Consider the following 20,820-nt stretch of genomic DNA (forward strand, 5'->3'; position numbering starts at 1 on the left):
AGAGGGGCATGGGCACCCCTACACGTCCCCCCACCCCATGGTGCTCAGCCCCCACTGCTGGCCACAGCAGCACCAAGCAGCAGGCCCTTGGGTTACTCATGGCCCGCGCGGCTGCAACCGCCCGGTAATGCCTGGGTCCAGCCAGAACCGGGAGTTGCACGTGGCGGCAGGGAGCAGGGAAGGCATCCAGCTCCATCGCGCAGGGCTTCTGCCCCTCCCACGATGGCACACGAGTCCTGGGAACTGCAAACAAGCCATGGGGAGCCCTGTGCAATGAAACTGGGCCAACCTGGGCTCCCACCTCCCAGCTGGGCACGTCCCCAGGCTCCACGCTCCCACCAACCCCAGCCCCACGCTCTGCGCTCCCACCCAGCGGCAGCTTCCTCCCCACCGGCTGCCTCTTCCCTACCCGCTGCCCGGGGCCAGCAATGCAGCAGCCACACGAGGAGCCCTGGAAGCCGAGCAGGTCCCTCGGCGGATGCAGCAGGGGCCTCACTTGGAAGCTGGGCGTGCCGGCTGGGTCCGGGGCCAGGGCCCTCCCCATACAACTAACTGGTGGGTGCTCATGGGCCGGACGCAATTGCCTGGCCCATGGGCCACCTTTTGCCTGCCCCCCATCTAAACTCAACATAAAACTACCCTCAGTCCTGGCACAACGCAGACTAACCCAGGGAAAGCAGGGACCAGGGCTGCCAACACCCTGCGTCGATGAAATGTTGTCAGTGCACCAAGACATCCCAGGCAGAGGCCGTGCCCCCAGCTACCGAGGCAAACTGCCTCCCCAGGCTGTACCAGCGAGGCTGTGCTTGCTGCTGCCCCGTGCTGCCACGCACCCTCTCCCTGCCCCTGCCACCGCTGCCCACCGCGGCCCTTTTCTTTCACGCCGGCAGGCACGAGTCTGGCTACTCGCCCCAGGCAGCCCCTTTCGCAACACAGCAACACTGCGCAGAGGCAGGAGTCCCCGCGCGGTCCCAGACGGGATCCACCCAGCCTCTCCCGCCTCCTTCCTCAGGGCATCCCTTCACGCTGCCGCCCCAGGGCTGAGCTAGGGTTCTGGAGAGGAGGGTGCAGGGGTGCAGCGCCATCACACCGACACAAGACCCGTCTCTCCGGGTACACAGAAACTAGATGCATTGCTCAGAGGTGAGGGGGGAGTGCAAGATTATTCAGTTCAAGTCAAGCAAAAACATAGAGTTATTGGAACGTGCGCTAAATTGCTAGGTACATATTACACTTAAAAAACCTACTAGAGAAAAATAGTCAAAAGATGTGTCATTCGTCCCATCGTCGTTATGGTGAAACGCTCACCTCCCAGTTAGGACTCAGGATACACCATTTCTATGACTCGATACCCCAGCAGTCTTTCCTGCCCGCGTGCAGGGGGCTGCACCCAAGGGTCGTGTAAGGTCCCTTCCAGCCCCAAACAGCTGTGAATCTATGAAAATATCTAGCCTTCCTGAGCATCTTGGCAGCGCCTCCACTCCTTCGCTGTCAGTCAGTTCTACACCGGAGTCCACAGCACCGTACCCGAGCTCAGCGCAGCTACAAGCCGCCCAGGCCGTGTACAGAAGAGCGCTCCCCGGGGCGGTGGCGGGCAGCAGAGGCGTGCAGAACGGGGCAGTTTGAATAGGGACCATCAAGCCCGTCAGAGGCTTAGAAACTGAAAGCGAAGGCTGGGGCAGGTCGGACATTTCTCAGAATCACACTGCTTTTCCTGTACTCAGAAACCGAAAGCACCTGCCCCTCCCTGCCAGCCCACACAAAGCCTGGGGTTTGGGCTCAGGCGTCTAAACAGCCACGGCAGAGAGCCGGCCTCCACACCGCGCTAGGCAAAGACGCGGAGCCGTCCCAGCCTCCCCCGACGGCCCCAAGTGCTTGTAACTGCAGCCCCCGGCGTAGGACTCGACCCGAGCACTGAGCCACAGTCGGTGCCTCCCCGAAAGTGAGCCTGGTGCAGGGACCTGCCGTGGGTGAGTTGGGCTGCGGTCTGCCCTGGGCTGCTCCTCCCCGGCCGTGGGTGGTGTGTGGGTGACTGTCATGCGAGGTCCCCTCTGCAGCAGCAAACCTCCGGCTGCCGCTCCTCCCCTGTGCCACCACTGCCCAGGGGGCCCAGCTGGCCACGACGCCTCGTCTGCGCGCTCACGGGCCTCTGCAGAGCAAGGCTGCGGTTCCTGCTGCCCCCCTGCTGCCACGCACCCTCTCCCTGCCCCTGCTCTTGGCCCTGGCCCTGCCTGGCCCTGCCCCTGCCCCTGCCCCTTGCGTTCACACCGGCAGACACAAGTGTGACCGTTCGCCCAGGGCAGCCCCTTTGCAAGACAGCAACACTGCGCAGAGCAGGAGTCCCCGTGCGGCCCCAGACCAACGCCGTCCAGCCGCTGCTGGAAACCCTTCGGGGACAGACTCCACGGCTTCCCTGGGCTGATGGTGCCACGGTCCAGCTGCTTGTATGCCAGGGAGTTTGTCCTGCCCCTCGATCTCAACCTGTTTGACTGCCAATTAGCCCACGGCCTTGTGTCCTTCCTTGTGGGGCAAGAGGAAATAACCTTTCTGCATCTTCCTTAGGGCAGCCCTTCATGCCGCTGCCCCAGGGCCGAGCTGGGGGCTTGAAAAGGGGGGTGCGGCTCCATCACACAGGACACAGGATATGTCTCTCCAGCTGCAGGGAAACTCGATGTGCTACTAAGAGGTGAGGGGTAGCGCTAGCTTGTTCAGTTCAAAAGTAGAGCAAAAACAAGTGACATTATTGGAGTGTGGGGTAATCAGCTAGGTGTATATTACATTTAAAAAACAACATAACTACAGGTAGGTAAAAAGTAGTTAGAAGATGCTGTGTGGTTTGTCTTGTCATTATAATTCCTCACCTTTTAATTAGGATTCAGAATGTGGCAGAAATGCCACCGTGGGTGCCCCTCTCCAGAGACCTGTCTCAGCCAGCCTGGGAGGCTGGTGTTGAATCCCTCAGGGCGGGGATCTCCCACCTGGTCTACATGACAAAAGCCTGGCGCCTGGGAGGCGATGCTCTGGTCACCTGGGCAGGGGGGAAAGACCCGGCCCTGCGCGGGCCCAGGTAGCCAGGGATGCTGGGGAGATTGGTCAGCTTGTGGCCAGTATTGGCAGCTTCGATTGGACCGGGCTGCTGAGGTCAGAGAGGTGATTTAAGGGCTCGGTCCAAGAAGAAGGGGAGGCAGCCATTAGCCATGCGGTCATCCAGGTGAATCTGAGCCTGGCTCTCTCCTCATCACCGCATGCTCCAAGAGTGCCCTGCCTCCAGAGGAAACTCCAACCACCTCTGGACAATGTGAGTGAGTAAGCTACTAAAGATCCGATTAGATATTTAGTTTCAGTAACTCAGATGCGTTTAAACGGCTACCTCAGCCACCCTGGTTTGCTCTATGGGATTCCTCTGATATTCCTGTAAGATTTCTATGATATTGCTCTACCTTTTACCCTGTTTCCACCCTACCCCTGTAATCAATAAAGTTCTCCTTGTGACCGGTGTGGGAGACTTATTGAGGGGTGGGTCTAAATTATGCCAAGGAGGCCCCTTAGGTCTGTGGACTAAGGGAGACTTTCCTAATAAGCCCCTGACTTGGGGAAGTGCCCCAAGTGCTGGTATTGGGTCTAGGACCCATTGGACGATCAGGCCTGCGTTTTCCAAGGCGCGCAGAGCCAGAAGTGAGTCCAGAGCCTGGGATGGTGGCAGCGGGAACCCCAGGCTAGTGGGTGTGCTCCAGGGAAGGGGTCGGCCGGACGGGAGGCACTCCGGGGAGGCACTCGGAGCCTGGAAGGTGGTCGGGCGCGGGGAGGTGGGCGGCTCAACGCAGGAGCGCCCCCGACTGGCCCGCCACACAGAAAACAACATCTCACCTTCTTGAGCACCTTGGCAGTGCCACCACTACTTACTGCCAGTCATTTCTACACCCGAGTCCATACTGCCATACCCGAGATGAGTATTTTAGCTACAGCCAGGCAAGGGTCTTTGGGCAGACGTGATATCTTTGATCAGACCAACTGAGCAGTTGGAAAAAAGTTGCTGGCAAGCTTTCGGGCACAGTCGTCCTTTGTCAGGCATCGGGAGTCTGCTGCTCTGAGACGCCAAGGAATGAGAGAAGCTAAAGGTGCGGCAGGATGTCAGGGAGAAGGTAAATGGGTGGAAATGAGAAAGAGAAAAGGTAAAGCGGGGAGGGGAGGGGAGGAGGGGAAAGGGAGGCATCACAGCGATAGAGTACAGGGTGGAAAAGAGGCTGTCAGTGAAAAAGAAAATAGTTGGGGGTCAGGAAAACAGGAATGAGAGAAGCTACAATTGTGTGAGGATGTAGTGAAAACATACAAAGGAGAAAGAGAAGGTAAAGCGGGGAGGGAGGGGGAAGAAGGCAGGGCATTAAAAAAGGCCAGAGGGAAACAATACAGCGGCAGTAACACAAGGTACGGAAGAGGCTAACAAGGAAGAAGGAAATGTTAGCAAATCAGGGAGACAAAAGGCAAAAAAGTAGGGAGGGCAGGGGAGAAAAGGTGGGGAAAAGAGGAATGTAAGAGGTCAGGTCGGGCAGGCACCTGGCAAATCAGATCAGTGGCGACGCGTAGGGGGTGCATGGGGTGCAGTGCACCCCCTGAGAGCGCTGGTGCACCCCTGACAGCCAGCGCTCCCTGGTTAGGTGATGGGCAGGAGGGGCGGGGGGGGAGGCAGGGAGTGGTGGACAGCAGGAGAAGCACCCCTGGTTGCTGACTGGCCACTGGGGGGGCCCATGCCCCCCCGACCCAGGAGACAATAGTCGCCCATGAATCTGATGACAGGCAGACTGTAATGTGTCCTAAACCTAACGTCTATGTTGAGTCCGTGGTTTCTTGCATCGAGTAGATTCATGAAGTGAAGGTCACGGGCTCGTCTGCGGAAGGGGTTTGCAAGTTCCCGTTGAGGACTGGAGCCGAGCGCTACAGCTGCAACCCGCCCAGCGCTGCGTAGCACAGACCTCACGAGGAACGGCTGGCGGACGGGGTAGTATGAATAGGGAACATCGAGCCCATTAGGAAGGTTGGAGGGTCGTTCACGCCTGTGGAGCGGAGAGATTAGCCTGCACCGGGGAGATGCACTGAGCCATGAAGTCGGTTCGCTCTCTCAGCGCTGCCTGACAAATGCAGCTGCCCCTAAACCAGCTGGTTTTACAGTTCGGGAGGAGCAGGCATCAAAGGGGGTGCAAGTGCACCAGTGCCCCCCCCTTACATCCACCCCAACTGTCTCGTCCCCCCCCACTTCCTTTTCTCCGCACTAAACGTGCCTAAACCTCCAAGCTCGCCTTGTCCAGCTGCACTCCAGCCTCTCGCCGCCTTTGTCTCTTGTCCCTCCACACCTGTGACTCTCCGCCTGCCTCCGTCTCCCCCAGCGACCCGCTTCCCCTGGCCTTGCTCGGCCGTGACCGTGGCAGCTGCTGCGGTGCCCTGCTCCCGGGGCCAGCACAGGTCTCCTCCGCCACCAAGCCCCAGCTCGGTCCCTGCCGTGCCGTCAGAGGCAGCTGGCGAGGAAGGGGAGACCACGCTAGACTCTGAGGCCACCCCGGGCCGTCTTCCAGCAACCCCTTCCCCCTGGGAGCTGGCAAGAGGAGCCACAGCCCCAGGACCCCGTCTTCCTGCCCTCCTTCCCAAGGCTGCCTCCCCAGCGTGCTCCCACAGCCCTCCCCGCTGAGGGGGAAGCCCACCAGGAGCTCGTCCGGCGCCGGCGTGCTGCTCTCCGCAGACACGTGCCGTGCTGTAGCCTGGCCGGAGGCTGCAGGCTGCTGTGGTGAGGCGGCCACTAACAAAGGTCGAACCTGTGTGTTTTTGCAGGGATCTCACTGGGAACGCGGCCTGGGACGCCAGCGGGTGCGTGTGGTTTCGGTGCGGAGATGAGTCTCCGGGAAGCCATCGTGTGCTGCAAGGTAGGAAATGAAAGACGATGCTGTGTCTGTAACATATCCCACGATGGCAGAGGTGTCCCCCTGGCCACAGGGAAGGACAGCATTGCAGAAGCAGCGAGGCAGAGCGCGCTGGATGTCCTGAGAGACGCCGTGAAGAAGAAGGACCGTGTGCTCATGGAGACGCCCCAGCACCTGATTTCCTGCGACTCCGAACAGCCCCAGTTCTGGATGGAGCGGTACGCCGTCCTGACGGAGCAGCGGGTGAGAGACCTCATCTCCGTGCTGGAGGAAGCCCAGTTCATGGAGGATCCTTCCAGGGAGAAGGTCTTGGCATGGGTTAGACCAAAATCTGGAGACAAAACCATTTATCTGTGTCCGCTGTTCTGGGAGGCTCCGAGTCACCTTGAAAAAGATTCCCAGCCAGGGACTTTAATCCACGAGGCCTCGCACTTCCTCGGCACGTGCGACATCACCTACGAGCCAATTGGCATCTATGTTTGCTGCGAGGGGCTGATGGTGAAAAACAGCTCGACAGACCCAGATAGTCCAAAATTTGTTCCTCTGGTGCCTGCGGTGCTAAGTGCCAACAACGCGGAGTACGAGTTTGAACGGACCCTGCGGCACCGCGGAGACTACGCGCAGGGGAGATACTCCTGCTGCGGGGAGCCGGCGAGGAGCTCCGTCTGCGAGAGCGCCGTGCCCGACGAGCTCCTCACGTGTTCAAACACCTGGCGGTGAGTAACGTCCGCGCCCAGGGAACGTGCTCGAGCATGGTTTTCCTGGGAGACCCGGTACCTGCAGGCCTCAGCACCATTGCACCATGTGCCCTCTTCTTTCCGTGTCAGGGATGTGCCAAAGGGGGGACGCACCCCTGAAGGAGAACAATAGAAACTTTCATCGCCATTATGTGTAAGTGAGCAGATCACGTATGCTGCATAAGCTATCAGAAGGTGAAGGACATAACTTTTAACAATAAGGCTAGCACAAAACTAGAATAAACTGACTTTTATCAGCTCTAAGTTTCTCAGTAAGGGGAATTTAAATTAGCAGCAAGTGGCGATTGTTAATTGGTGAAGCTGTTGCTGTGCTAATATCGTCATGTTTCCCATATAATGCTCTGGGTAATTCGAGACGTGCAACAGGCAATCTCCCTGCGGGCAGCTGTCTGTTCACAATCCATTCTTGAATAAATCAAGCCTTTAAACTTATGTTGTGGTTCGTCTGAGCCTCCGCCCAATGAACCCGAGGGCTTAACTTTTTCTCCTACACCCCAGCTAATTAACCCATGGCCGCCCCTTCTTCACCACTATGTCTTCTTGGCTTGACATGGTTCAAACACTGGTATCAATGGCATCCGCCTCCTGGCACGTCTCTCCCATGAATTCTCCATGACACTATGAACCAGTGACTTGGACCCCAGCCCTGGCCCCGGCCCCGTGCAGTTTTCCCCTGGGCGTGAGGGAGGCATGTCCACATGCTCAGATACGAGAGATGGACAAAGCATTGTAGGGGAAGCCCCCCATTCTGGGGTCAGGACAGGGCAGGACTCACGGGCTGGAAGGGGGCAGGAGCCGCGGGCACGAGGAGCAGCCCCTGCGAGGCGAGGGCCAGGGAGCCGAGCCTGGCACTCCAGCTCTCTTGGCCTCTGTCCCATGCGTGCCCGGCGGGGTGGCAGCCAAGCCCACGCTAGCTCCTGCTGTTGCTCCTGCCCCCACAACCTGCCCTGTGCCTGCCCCATGGGGCTTTGTGAGCCGCTGAGCTCCTTCACGCTCCCCGCCACCCACACGCTCGCCCGCCGGCAGGAGCAGGACCGAGCGAGCTGCAGGCAGAGCCCACCCCGCTCCCTGCATCGCTGCCCAGAGCGCTGCAGCAGGGACCGGAGGAGTTGCTGGAGGCCGGGGAGCCCGGCAGGTCCCTGGGCAGCTGCAGGAGCAGCAGCCCTGCCGGGAAGCTGAGCCCGCTGGCGGGGCTGGCACCTCCGGCGGGGGAGGCCGGAGCGCAGCACGCGGTGCCCCGGGCGGGAGTGGGCAGCACACAGCCCCAGGGGATGGCCACTTTTCTGGCACTGGGTAGTACCCGGGCAGAGGTAATGTATAATTACTCTCCCACTTTCATTTCTACTGGGAAGATGTTGGCTTTACACCCTCTTTATGAAACTGGGAGACTCCTCCATAGCTTGCTCCTGCCACTCTATAGCTGACGGGAAGCGAAACGCTATCGGGAGCATCCAAACCCCAAGCGTCCGGGCTTGGGCCTACATGTAGGATGCCCGCCAAATGATCTGGAAACTTCTGAAACCCCAGGTGAGGGCGGAGGATGTTTGCTGGTAGTCGGGCCATATGTGGTCCTTGAATGACTCACGGATTTGGGGCTGATTTGGCTGATTTGACTTGGGACACTTTAAACCTCAGAAATAATTTCCCCTTTTCTCTCTTGTCCTTTAGTGAATTAGAAGAGATGAGCATTGGTGAAATACTGAGGAAGGAGCTGCTCTCGGCCCGGGACAGGCTGCAGCAGCACGTAGCGGCGCTCCAGGCAATCGCCGACGCTGTGGACAAGGTTCACAGAGGAGCCACGATAGCAAGCATTACCGGAGGGACGGTGGGCATCGCCGGCGGGATCACCACCGTCGTGGGGCTCTGCCTCGCCCCCGTGACCTTCGGGGCATCACTGATCGTGTCCCTCACCGGGCTCGGCGTCTCCCTGGCAGGCGGGCTGACCAGCGCGGCAGCGACCACCACCGACGTGGTGCAGAGTCGGGTCAAGAAGGAGGAGATCAACGGGCTCCTGGGCCAGTGCCAGGCTGAGGTGCAGCTAATCCGGGAGTGCATGAAAACCCTCTGTGAGAAACTACAGCAGGACTCAGGAAGCTACTTCAATCCTGACCTGCTGCCCGAGATCCCGCAGGTCGTGTCCGTAGCAGGACGGACCGTCCTCCACACCGTGAAAGCGGTCAGTGTTGGCAAACTGCTGGCTAGTGCCGGCCTCATCGCAAGAATTACTGCGCACGCCCTGACAGCCCTCACGCTGGGGCTGGACGTCTTCTTCGTAGCCAAGGACTCTGTCGAGCTTCACAATGGCGCCAAGACGGAGCTGGCGAGCAAGATCCGAGAGGCGGTCGCCGAACTGGAGCGAGTGATCGACCAAGTCAACCATGTGTATGAGGTGCTGACCGGGGAGAAACCAGAGCTGGACCCCGAGGAATAGTAACGGGCTCGGTCCAGCAGGGCCTGAGCATCCATCTCCAGTGGCCTCAGGTAGCGCCAAAGGGACTCAGGACCACGCACGACCCTGCACGTATGACTAGCAAGGACATGCAGACGGTGCGTCCCCCCCGGGCGCCCTCCCTGCAGGCACCAGACACGGCAGTCACTGGAAGGCCACAACGACAGGTGCAGACTGTGGACCTGCCCAAGGCCTAATTTATGGATCAAATCTGCACAAGCCTGTGCCCATCGAAGTGCTCAGCATCTAATCACTGAGCAGCAGCTTGGCAAAGGGCAGAAAATCTGTTGGTCGAGACCACCTGCTCGGAGCCAGGCCCGGGACAGGTAACCACTGTCTGGAAACTGCTAAGAGGAGTTCCCGGGAAGGACTGTGGCAACGTGGTGCTTTGTCTTTGAGCGTTGGAGCTGAGTGCTGACCTGACGGTGACAGGGCTGTTAGCAGAGCGGGGTGCTCTTGTCAGCTGGCCGTGGTCAGGTGGGAATGCAGAACCGCTGCTTGCCACCCTTGCCCCTTTTCAAAGCGCCCCTGCCAAGCTAGAGAAGAGCAGCTCAAGCACAAGGCCCCTAAAAGATGTTTCTGCATGCATCGGTGATGTGTAAGGGGTGCACGTGGGTGCACTTGCACCCCGAGCTTGGCGGTGCAACCCCTGCAAAAAGCACCACTGACGCTGCTGCTGGGTGGTCGCTGCTCACTCCCCCGCCCCCCCCACGCACCTCACTGCCAATACCGCCAGCGGCGTCTGCGGGCGGTCCCCGAGCGCCACTAGCCAACACTACTGGCAGCGTCTGTGGGTGGTTGCTGACCACTGGTCAGTGCTCGCCCGCCACCCACCCCGCTGCCAACGCTGCTGCGGCCACCTGCGGGAGCTGCCTGCTCGCCACCGACACTCCCACCACCGCCGCTCACCGTGCCCCCAGCCTCCAGGGCCACGCAGCGTTCGTGTCTGCGTGTGACCTGCGCTGCCACGCTAGACCGGGCAATGCGCTGGATTTCAGATCCGCAAGGTGCCAGTGGTGATGGGAACTCCCTCGGGGCGGGCAGGTCTGCTGACGGAGGTGTCCCATGGAGGCGTAGCCCAGCTGTACTCCCTCCTCCGATTGAAGGGGATTGTTAGCCGACAGGTGTGCTGTAGGCGAAACTGCAGATCACTCACAGGTGCCCTCTGTCCCGAGAGAAGCAGGCCAGGACAGGTATAAAATTTAACTATGTACAAATTTATTAATATATGTACAAGATACAGGAAGAAAAAAATAAAATTAATATCTGTCTCTGTATATATACACAGACACACTATACATACACACATAGTACGTGTACACACACACACACTACAGGGTATTTGGAGATATATAAATTGCTGTACATCTATAATTGACCCCTGGGGGACTATTTGATGTCCTTGTCACGGTGGAATAACGCACTGAAACTTAGGGCTGCCTATGGTCGTGTAAGGGGTGCACGTGGTTGCTGACGGCGGCCGGTGCTGCTGCGCTGCTCCGGACAGGTGGTGTTGTCAGTTGTCCGGTGAAAAAACAGGGGCCGCCACTTATGTTTGGGCGGCTGGGCGCCAGAGGATCATCAACTAATTTCTTGGGACAAATAAAGAGAAAACTGGGTGTGCAGGTGAGGGTCAAAGGGCCAAAACAAGTGCTCCCCCAGGGGACACTGAGCAGAGCACCCCAGACAGCGCTCACCGGCTCTCAAACTGCGGGAGCTCGCCGGCGGCTACTGCCCAGCGGTGCTCCGCCCAGAGACGGGCGCGAAGGACACCAAGGAAAAACGCCCCGAGGTGCCCGGGAGCCTTCCTGGCCAGCGCCTCCCGCCTGGATAGCCAGATGACGAGCTTGGCCAGAGGCAGGAGGAGGTTAACCAGGAGGGCCCGGATGGGGTGTGCATAAACTAAAAGGTGCGGGGAGTAGTGCAGCCACAACGTGAGCAGCAAGCTCTGGAGGAGGAGGTGCAGGGGCTCCAGCCTGGCACACTCGATGACCGTGTGCGCCAGGGTCTTCCTCTGGTGACAAAAGGGGCACTCATCGGAGACCGTGTCCATCCTCGCCATGTACACACCCATCACGACCGCCAGCCTAGGTCCCTGGTGGCTCTCGGGACAATGGGTCAGACCTGAGTACCCCCAAGGGCAGGCAGGAGCCAGCCAGAGGGGAGTATGGAGGGGATATTAGGGGCGAGGGGGGCTGGCATGCACCATGCCACGCTGCCCATCCTACCTGGCGTCCGGTCGTTGGAGAACTCCTTGGTGCGGGAGGCGAGGGAGTAGATGGGGGCCGTAGGAAAGGCCCATTTCCCAGCTTTCTCTGGGTAATAGTGACCTGCAACACAGGCAGGCGGCGGTGCCGGGTTCCAGGGGCGGCCTTGCTTGCACGCGCCCCTGACAGGGCTGGGGCGGCTGGGAGCTCCCCCCACAGCCGGCTCCTGCCCCCAGCCCCGCGGTGCCCCCAGCTGGGGCTGGAGCAGCCCCCCACCCCTGCTCCTGCAGCCAACTCCTGCCCCACGGCCCCGCGGTGCCCCGGGGGCCGGGCTGGCGGCAGGGCTGACCTGGCCCAGGGGTGCAGAAGCTCTGCAGGTCCCTGGGGCGGCCGTGGATGGAGTAGGCGGGGGTCCCGTCCTTGCCCCTCATGGTCGTCTTGGCAAAGAGCATGTAGGCCGGCCCGGGGGAGCAGTCGTCCTCTTGCTGGAGGCGGCGCAGGCCGAAGCTGCAGGCGGGTGCCCGGAAGCGGGACGCGTCCTGGAGTTGGTAGTCTGCGGGGCCAGGAGAGACACAGCCGGTCGCGGGGCCGAGCGTGCAAAGCCCAGGGCCAACTCAAGCACAGCCCTGACTCGCGCACAGTCCCTTGGGGTGGGCAGGCGCCCTTCCCGCAAATCTCTCACCTACGTCTGTCGGGAGCCCGTACTTGGGCCCGGGGCTGCTGTAGAGCGCGGCGATGGGACCGCGGGGCCGGTGGGGCCTCCATGGGCCCACCCACACATCGGCCGACATGCTGGGCGCTCGGCACGGTCTCGGAGCTGCGAAGGGAGGAGAAGCCGCGTTAGAGGTGACAGCTGTTCCCCCAATGCCAGGGGGCCATTGGCTGCCGGGGCCAGGCGTTCCCACGCTAGCGTCCCTCGGCTGGTGATTCCCAAGCAGGGGTCGGGGCCCCTTGGGGTGCTGCCAGGGCCTTTGAAGGGTGCTGCCAGGTGTGAGGAGATAAGCAGACAAGTGGAACTGGTGCCACTCAATTCACAAAAGTTACGGGGGGGGCCTTGAATCCAGTGTGGGGGGTCTCAAGTCTAGTGTGGGGGGGTCTCAAGACCAGTGAGGGGGTGTCTTGAGTCCAGCGTGGGGTGTCTTGTCCCACTGTGGGGAGCCCCGAGTCTGGTGTGGGGTGTCTCAAGTCTAGTGAGGGGGATCTCAAGTCCAGGGTGGGGTGTCTTCAGTCAGTGTGGGTGCCCCGAGTCTAGTGCGGGGTGTCTCAAGTCCAGGGTGGGGGCCTTGAGTCCAGTTAAGGGTGGGCGGCCCTGCTCACAGAGAGGGGCAGGAGCAGCGGGTGCACCCTGCCAGCGCTGGCTGGGGCCGGAGCACCCCTCCCTCTCGGGGAGCAGAGGGTCCTGCCTGCGGGCTTCCCCCAGCCCCATGGCCTTGGGTCTCAGCCGGGGGGGGGTTCCTTGGGAAGTCGGGCAAACTGGCTGAGCTGGGTCTGAGGCCGGCCCCCCGGCCACCGGCAGTGCCCAAGGGGGCTTGGCGGGTGCCGAGCCGGGAGGTGAAAGCCCCTTTGTGACCTCAGCCGGGCGCGGCCCCGCCAAACCCTCCGGCTAGGCAGGATGGGGTCCGCAGCCCCTGCCCCCCCGGGCTGCCCCAGGGTGCCGTCACGGTTCACAGGTGTCTGGGGTGGAGGGTCCTCGTGAGACCCCTGCCTGGCTCACCCCAGCCCGAGGGGGGTCTGCCGCAGGGAGCCAGGCTGGGGCGGGGTGGGGGGGTCCCCCTCCTGCTCTTCCCCCACCCGTAGCCTCCGACATCTGAGGGCTGGCGCTGGGGCAGTTTCCCGGCCGGGTCCTCCCGCCTCTGCCGCCCAGCTGCACAGCAAACCCGGCCGGGGCTGGTCCGGGGTCCCCGGGGCAAGAGGCTCCAGGGCCCGATCTGGCCGGGCGGAGCCGGGGCGCTCACCTGCGGACCCGCGGGGCGCTGGCACCGGCCGCAGCACTGACGGGCACCAGCCGGCCCGGCCCATTGTTTGCGGGTCTCCTCGGGCCGCCCTCCCCGGAGCAGGGGTGCAGGGCATGCGCCGCAGCACCTCCCTTTGCTGCTTCAGCCTTCTCCAGTGGGACACAAACCGGGAGTTTTGCTCAGGAACCAGAAGTTTTGCTTGGTAACCGGGAGTTTTGCCTAGAAACCAGGAGTTTTGCTTTTGCTGGTGCCGGGGACGGAAGTGCAAATGCAGCTGCGCAGGAAGGAGCCGAAAACCACCTGCCAGGCTGCGGGCTACCAGGAGCAGGAGGAGGCTAGTTGGAGGGGTGCAACTGCAAGCTTGTTGAAGCAAAGAGCCAGGTGGTAACGCCTGGGGAGTGAAGAGTTTAGCAGGAATCGGGGGGGTGGCAGTGAGCTGTGAAGTCCAGGCACCCTCCCTCGTGCTGGTTTCAAGCTCTGGGCGGAGCAGGAAGCCGGGGTGGGGGGAAGTGCCCCAGTGCAGCCCCTCGATCTGCCCCTGACAGCCCTCAAGGAGGGCCTGTTCTGGGGGTCCGATGTGGGGGGTCAGGGAGTGCTGCCGTGAGAAGCTCTGTGCTCTCCCGGGCCAGGATCAACACCGACGGCTTTGCCGAGGGAGCGACATGTTTAGTTGGGCAGCACTGGGGGAGTTCGTGGCTCGTTGGCATCTCCACGATTCCTGCTAAACTCTTCACTCCAGAGGTATTAGCACCCCCTGTCCTTTTAATGCTCTTGCTGTTCTGTTAGTTCGGCTAGCCTCGGATCTGCCTCCCAGCTGCCTGCCAGCTGCTCGGGGGAATGGGCCCTGCACACCCCACCCTGGGTCCCACACCAAGTGCCCTGCAAGTGCTGCTGGGTCAGACCGGCCCGAGGCACCAGCCCTGCGGTCAAAGCAGCCGGCGCGCAGGCGTCACCGAGCCTGTCTGCAAATCCTGGGGAAACCCAAGCACAAAGCAGGGAGTGGCTCAGCCGCTCCCACCCACCCCAGCCCTGGCACTGCCCACAGCGCTACCTGCTTTATGCTGGAGCCTGCCTCCATGCAGGGCCCCATGGTTCTCCTTTATTGTAAGCTGCCCCGAGCTTTTACAGAAATCGAAGGGGCCGGGGCAATGCCAGGGGCTACGTCTTGTTGCTGGGCTGGTTTAGACAGGGCTCACCCTGCTTTGGGGCTTGGACTGGCTGTGACCCCACCGCTCCCTTCCAGCCTGACTTTCCTGGGATTCCCTGCTTCTACGATAATCAATAGACACATAAATCAATGACTGGATCCCAGCTTCAAAGCCGGCTCCTCCCCATGCAGTCTGCAGTGCCGAGACCCTTTGCCAGCTGGTGTGAGGTGCCCCCCTGCTTTTCTTGCCCTGTTACACCCAGGTAGCAATAACTAAAAGGAACCTGGAGTCTACAAACTGGTCTGTCCGGATTGACGGTGCGTCAGCTGCAAAACCCCTGCGGGGAGAGGAGGGAGGGGGATAAAAATCTCTTGGGCGGGCAGTTACTGTAAGGGATTAGTCAGTGCGGGGTCAGCCAGGAAGACCTGAGCAGCGAGGTCTCTGCGTGGGGAACGTGGCAGCGAGCGTGGAAGGAAACTGGGCCTGCCCAATTGTCCGAGGTCTGGGCTCGGTCCAGATCCAGCAACGCCGGTGCAATCCCATGGACTCCGGCTTGCAGACTGTCCCTCGGGCCTTCTGGCTCCGCGCGCCGGTCCCAGCCCCGGCCGGGCCTGTTTTGGACTCTGCCCTTGGGTTTCCCTCCCAAATCCTGACTCAGCCTCTGGCTCCTGCCTGCCCTCTGTGGCTTGACCATTAGGTGAGACTGCCCATGACCCGGTGCCTTAAGAACAGACTTGGGAGCCGGTTGGGTAACACGGCAGTGGGGCTCGTGGCTCAGTGTCCAGCCCTGCCACCACGGGCCGCCACGGCCCGTCGTCCCTTCTGCAGGCGCACGTTTGAGGTTTGGGCCCACGGGGAGAGTGCTGCAACCCCTCTGCTCTGCCGGCTGGGGACCTGGTCTGTGGCTCTGCTTTCTGCTCCCAGCCCTGTGCCTGCTGCCCAGTCTGCTGCTCCGCTTTCTTCTCCCTGCCCAGCCCCCCTTGCCCGATCTGCTGCTCTGCTTTTGGCTTCTTGCCCTGTGCTCTCTGCTGCTCTGCTTTCTGCTCCCTGCTCCATGCTCTGTATCTGATTTGCACCCCTATTTTCTGCTCTCTGCCGGGTCTGCTGCTGTGCTGCTTGTCACCTCCCCGCTCTGCCATGTCACCGCTTGGACTCGGACAACAGGCAGTGCCTGTTCCCGTTATGTTCGCACCTCCCGTGGGTCCCCAGGCACCAGCATCACCAGCCTGACCATAGCTTTCCTCTCTGACCGCCGCTGCCACCTCCTCGCGGTCACACCTGGGGACGCAGTGCCCAGGCCCTGCGGGTGAGGGACAGTCTCCTGGGTACGGGGCTTCGGCAGGGACTTGCTGCTGGAGCGGGGGCCACGGGTGGGGGACTGTGGCTTTCCCCAGGCCGGGCTGGGCCGCGGGAGGCTGGCTGGGGCGGGCGGATTCCTGCCTCTGTTTGCTTTGGGATCCGGTGACGGGTTTGCACGCCCAGGTCCTGTGCAGCGGGGCTACAGGTTCCTCCCCTGCATGGGACTATAAATCCCCAGCAGCCCACGACTGGCACTTGCACCCCGTGGGCCAAACGGACAGACGGACGGACAGGTGAGGGCATCTCTCTCCCAGGCCCTGCACCCAGGGCTGCCACCACCCCCATGCCCCGGGAGGCCAGATCCTGTCCCCTCCAGCCCAGGGGACTGGGCACAGTGCCCCTCACCATCTCTCCTCTGCCGCCAATGCTCAGCTCCTGGCCTGGGCCCGGCTGCCTTCATTGCACCCACCCCATCGCCCGTCTCTCCCACGCGTTCCCCCCAGGGACGTGAGAAGATGGGGCTGGTCTCTGGCATCAGCCTCAGCCTCCTCGGCTGCCTCATGCTCCACCTGTCGCTGGCCGGTGAGTCCTGTCCCCTGCTCTGAGCTGGACCGTCGGGCAGGAGAGACCAGCACAGCGGGGTCCCCACAGCCCCTTCCCCCCCAGATCCCTTCACCCAGCCCCATCGGGCAGCTCAGCACAAGCCCAGGGGCAATGGGACGGGCGCAGGTGAGACCGAGTCCCCGGGGCCTGCGGAGCTGGGCTGCACGAGGCTCCCCTGCCCCAGGCTGCGGAGGGCGGGTGCAGGGAGCCGCGGGTCTAGGATCCACCCTGGCGCTGGGAGTCCACGACCTCGGGGGCCGGCGGACAAAGGGGCCCAGAGCTGCCACAAGGAGATGGAGCTGCAAACCCAGGGCTCCCCTGACATGCCCCTGCCCAGGGCTGGGGCTCGGGGGCTGCTGGGGAACTGGGGGGAGCCCCGCTGAGTCTTGCAGCCCCAGGGCTGGGGTGCCTGGCCGCCGTGCATGCCCGCACAGACCCCGGTGCTGTCGGGGCTGCAGGAATGCAGCAATTTGGCCCCAAAACAGCCTCTCACCACGGTGTCTTCCTCCCCTGTCCCCTTGGCTGGGCAGGGGCTCAAGGCTCAGGCTGTCCCCAGGGCTGGGACAACTCCGACGGCGGCTGCTACAGGTACTTCTCCCAAGAGCTGAGCTGGATGCGTGCCGAGGTGAGCTTGCCCCGGGGCCGGGGCTGCGGGGAGGGTGCCAAGGAGGGGTTGCGGCACCAGGACGCAGCGGGCTCGGGGGCACCAGGACACTCCCGGGGGCAGCGAGGAAGTGAAGCAGGCGCCCCGAGGGGCTCATGCTGCAGGGACACTGCCCTCCTCCTCCTCCTCCGCCAGCTGTGCGCACAGCTCCGGCCGGCGCCCCACACACCTGCCTTCTCGGTGCGGCGGTGACGGCTCTGCCCCACCTCGCAGCACCTGCCGGCCTGGCCTCGTCGTGCCCATGTCCCTGGCATGTCAGCCAGAGCCGTCCTTGCTGTCCCGACTCTATCGGCCCCCGGGGTTCAGCCCCTGTTTGTGCTCCGGCACCCGCTGTCGGCCTGGCCCCTCACCTCCCGCTGTCTCCCCTCCTGCTGCCCGTGGGGCTGAGCCGCCTCGTCCTCATCACAGACCCGGTGTCGGCGCTTGGGGAAGGGGAGCCACCTCGCCTCCCTCCACGACAAGCGGGAGCACCGCGCCGTCGCCGCCCTCGTCAGCCGCCATCAGCCGCACAGCGACGAGGACGAGGACGGCGACGACGTCTGGATCGGATTCTGGCTGCCGGCGGGGGTGAGTGCCCGGTGTCTGCCCACCTCCGGCCGCCAAGGCCCCGGCTCCAGAGGGCCCATCTCTCCCGGGCTCAGGGGGTCGTTGGCAGGGAAGTGCCACCTTGTACCATGGGCTCCTGCACCCTGGCCCCCCGCCCTGCCTGTGCCCGTCCTGCCCCCGCCAGCCCCAGGCTGTTCCTTTGCAAACCGTGCCTGTGTGAGCAGCATCTCTGCTCTGTTCACACCCCCACGCTGATGCCTCCCCAGCCTGCCGTGTTTGCCCCGTGGTGAGCAGTTTTGGGTTTTATTATTATTTCGACCAGTATTCCCAGGACAGCGGTATGACCGCACATCCCCTCTAGAGCCCCCTTTAAATACGGCCGTGCGCTGCCAGCCCTCCAGTCCTCGGTACCGGGCTGCCCGTCGTGCCAGGCTGCCCCCGTGCCTGTCCCAGTGCATCTCCCCTCCCTTCCCACCCCGTGTCTGCAGGACCATCGCTGGCAGTGGACGGACGGCTCCGCCGCAGACTATGAGGCCTGGCACAAGGACAGCTCGGAGGACTTGTATGATGACTCGGACTCGGACTCGGACTCAGATGAGGTCTCTCCCAGAAAACAGCTCTGCGTCACGCTGGAGGAAGACTCAGGTGAGCAGCAGGTGCAGGGCCAGGGCATGGATGAGGGGGGCAGGCAGTGTCCTGTCCCCACATGGCCCCTCTCCCTGGTCCTGCACCCTCGGTGGGGATCGGCCTCCTGCCTGCAGCTGGCCTGGGACCCAGATGTAGCCGGCCCACATGTAGCCAGCCGAGCCATAAGCATATGGCTGCTCGTGGACCATGTCCACCCCAGCCGCCGTGTCTCTGTGGGGTGAGGGGCGTGGGGCAGGGAGAGTCGGCCCCAGCGCTCCCCCTGCTCCTCTTCCCAGGGTACCGGACGTGGGGCAGCACCTCCTGCGACGACAAGAACGCGTTTGTCTGCAAACTCACGGCCTAGGGCAGCGCTCGCCTGTGCCACGATGGCTCCCGGGCCCCAGGGTCAGGTGGATCTGGCCTCTCTGCTTCCCCATGGAGCCGTGTCCTCAGCCGCCACGTCCCTACTTTGAATCAATAAACTTCCCCTTGAGCATCTACCTCCTCTGCAGCCCCTTTCACCCCGTCCGCGCCCTGATGCAGAGCATCGGCTTTGCAGACCCGTGAGGAGCTGGGCTCGGCGTGGGAGGGAGGCACGGGCTCCAGCCGGAGGGTCCCGGGGCGAGGAGAGAGCTGAGAGGGGCGGGGAGGGCTGCACGGGGGCAGAGTCGCCCCGTCGCTCTGGGGCTGAGTCCGTCCCACAGCCCAGACGGGTTAAGAGCCGTAGTGGAGACCTGAGTTGTGACCGTCTGAGTTGGTGCTTTGTATTCGAGCTGCATCGGTGGTTTGGGCTGCGGCTACCGGGGAGGTGTGGAGGCCCCATCGCAGGCACCAGGTGTGCTCTGCAGGATGAGACAGACGCAAAGGGCCAAAGCCCAGGCGCTGAGGTCCGAGGCAGTGGATCAGGACCGTGGGCTCCAGTAGAGAAAAGGGGGTCAAGGCTGGGCAGATGAAGCTCCAGATAGCTTGAACATGGCATTTAGAGATTTGCTTTTGGGAACTGGCTTGGAGACTTGGAGGCCTGAGAAGGGTCTGCCTTGAAGGGGAAGCACCCCGAGGGGAGCACAGAGACCCCGGGGCTGAGTCTGGGCAGAGAAGCTCAGGGACAGAGCCGGAAGTGGGGAGCTGCGTCTGGCCCCCAGGGACTGCCTCAGTGTAATGCAGTAACACGGCAAGGCAGGCGAGGGGTGGGAGGTCTGCGCTCCGGGGTCTTGATGCGGTCCACGACGCGCCGTCTCCGCTGCTCCTGCTTTCCCGTCTCCTGGTGCTGCCACGAGGTTTCCAAGTAAAGGTCCGTAGGGCTGTGCAAGAACGTGCTGGAGGGACAGGAGGTGCACGCTGGGCGAGGGCTGCTTTTAGGACTGACCCTGAAAGCCGCTGCAGGCACAGACTGCAAGTACGCAGCAAGGCACCAAGGGTGGCATCTCCTCTTCCCTGGCAGTCCAGGTTTCCAGATCTGGTTGTCTTCATGGTTGCCCAAGTGCCAAAAACACCACTTCCATATATCTTTCTGCTCATGTCTTGTAACCACAACATGGCTTTCAGTCTAGGCTCCTGTTAAATAAACCACTCCCAAATCTAGCAAAACCCAAAGGCCTCTCAACCTCTCCTAATGACAGTGAGTTTCCAGGGCATTTGTAAAGCACGCCTGGCATGAAGCAGCGTGCCGACTGCAGTGATGAATTGGCATAGTTAAAAAACAGTCCTGGAAATACGCCTGAGTCTTAGGACACAGCATTACCAATCCAACATATCAACTAACGATGCAGCCGTCTGGCCAGCGCCGCACTTCCGGCTTCTTCTGGTCAGCTCCCTCAGAGGCAGCCCCCGGGGAAGGACCCTCGAGGGCTCCGGAGCTGGAAACTGAGGCAGGATCAGCCCTGTCCCAACCAGCCCAGATAAACCATAATGTGACCTTTTCACAAAACTAGTTGCCCCCTGACCCAGCCCCAGGCATCACCCCTGCCCCTGCCCCTGGGATACAGGGGGGCCGCGGACACCAACGTCCTGCTGCTGCCAGGGGGTCATGGACGCTGCAGAGAGCCCAGGACGAGGCCGTGCCTCCGCTGCAGAGGAAGGGGAAACCCCCCAGTGCAACCAGTCTGAGCAGGGGGGAAATCCCTTCCTGCCCCAGTGCAGTGTCAGTGCAGGGGCAAGACCCTCCAGCCAGGACCCTGCGGGGTTGGTGCCAGCAGGAGCATTGGCACAGCCCAGCCCCATCCCTAACACCCAGCGCCTCTGGGGGAAGATTAAACCCCCCCCGACGCACGGAGCATAAGGTGGTGGTGTGGGGGGGCACCAGAAAAAATGATTCTCACACCTTTTTTGTGTGTCCCCAAGTGCCCAAAGTTTCTTATTACCTTGGCCTGGTCCAGGAGCATTTGGGTTCTTCTGGAAGTAGGAGTTCGAGCCCTGCAGGGCTGATGGGGCTTGCTGATCGTATTTACGGTAATAAAAAGAAAACACAGTATTAGAGAAGGTGCCTGGGGTTCCTTGAAACAGGGTGTCCTTGGTGCCAAGAAGGGCTACGGGCATCCTGGGTGCATTGGTAGGAGCGGTGCCGGCACATGGAGGGCAATGATTCCTCCCCTCTGTTCAGCACTGGGGAGGCCACATCTGGAGTCCTGTGTCCAGCTGTGCGCCCCCCACTGCAGA

The 20,820-nt window shown here is 62.0% G+C and overlaps 3 protein-coding genes across 5 annotated transcripts; 2 read left to right on the forward strand and 1 right to left on the reverse strand.

The window, feature by feature from the left end:
- The first annotated feature begins 1,571 nt into the window (after positions 1-1,571).
- LOC106738055 (uncharacterized) lies at positions 1,572-10,442 on the forward strand. Of its 3 annotated transcripts, none has more exons than XM_059727589.1 (3): positions 1,572-1,970; positions 2,563-6,625; positions 8,336-10,442. In XM_059727589.1, the coding sequence occupies exons 2-3, from the start codon at positions 5,880-5,882 to the stop codon at positions 9,096-9,098; spliced, it is 1,509 nt and encodes a 502-aa protein (XP_059583572.1). In that variant the 5' UTR covers positions 1,572-1,970; positions 2,563-5,879; the 3' UTR covers positions 9,099-10,442. The 3 variants fall into 3 exon arrangements, with proteins under 3 accessions (XP_059583572.1, XP_059583573.1, XP_019333874.2); XM_059727590.1 differs by lacking the exon at positions 1,572-1,970 and having other exon boundaries at positions 2,128-2,686; positions 5,821-6,625; XM_019478329.2 differs by lacking the exon at positions 1,572-1,970 and having other exon boundaries at positions 2,128-6,625.
- A 367-nt stretch (positions 10,443-10,809) lies between these two features.
- Positions 10,810-13,605, reverse strand: LOC132250110 (uncharacterized). Its single transcript, XM_059726311.1, has 5 exons — positions 13,279-13,605; positions 12,006-12,140; positions 11,541-11,876; positions 11,345-11,446; positions 10,810-11,240 (listed from the first exon to the last, which is right to left on the reverse strand). Exons 1-5 carry the CDS (start codon positions 13,391-13,393, stop codon positions 10,810-10,812), a joined length of 1,119 nt encoding a protein of 372 aa, XP_059582294.1. The 5' UTR covers positions 13,394-13,605.
- A 2,308-nt stretch (positions 13,606-15,913) lies between these two features.
- On the forward strand, positions 15,914-18,665 carry LOC109280867 (struthiocalcin-2-like). Its single transcript, XM_059727591.1, has 6 exons — positions 15,914-16,018; positions 16,158-16,307; positions 16,859-16,953; positions 17,401-17,559; positions 18,027-18,183; positions 18,462-18,665. The coding sequence occupies exons 2-6, from the start codon at positions 16,241-16,243 to the stop codon at positions 18,527-18,529; spliced, it is 546 nt and encodes a 181-aa protein (XP_059583574.1). The 5' UTR covers positions 15,914-16,018; positions 16,158-16,240; the 3' UTR covers positions 18,530-18,665.
- Positions 18,666-20,820: the final 2,155 nt, after the last annotated feature.

This window comes from Alligator mississippiensis, chromosome 4 (genome assembly GCF_030867095.1).
Source record: "Alligator mississippiensis isolate rAllMis1 chromosome 4, rAllMis1, whole genome shotgun sequence".
Classification (NCBI taxonomy): domain Eukaryota; kingdom Metazoa; phylum Chordata; order Crocodylia; family Alligatoridae; genus Alligator; species Alligator mississippiensis.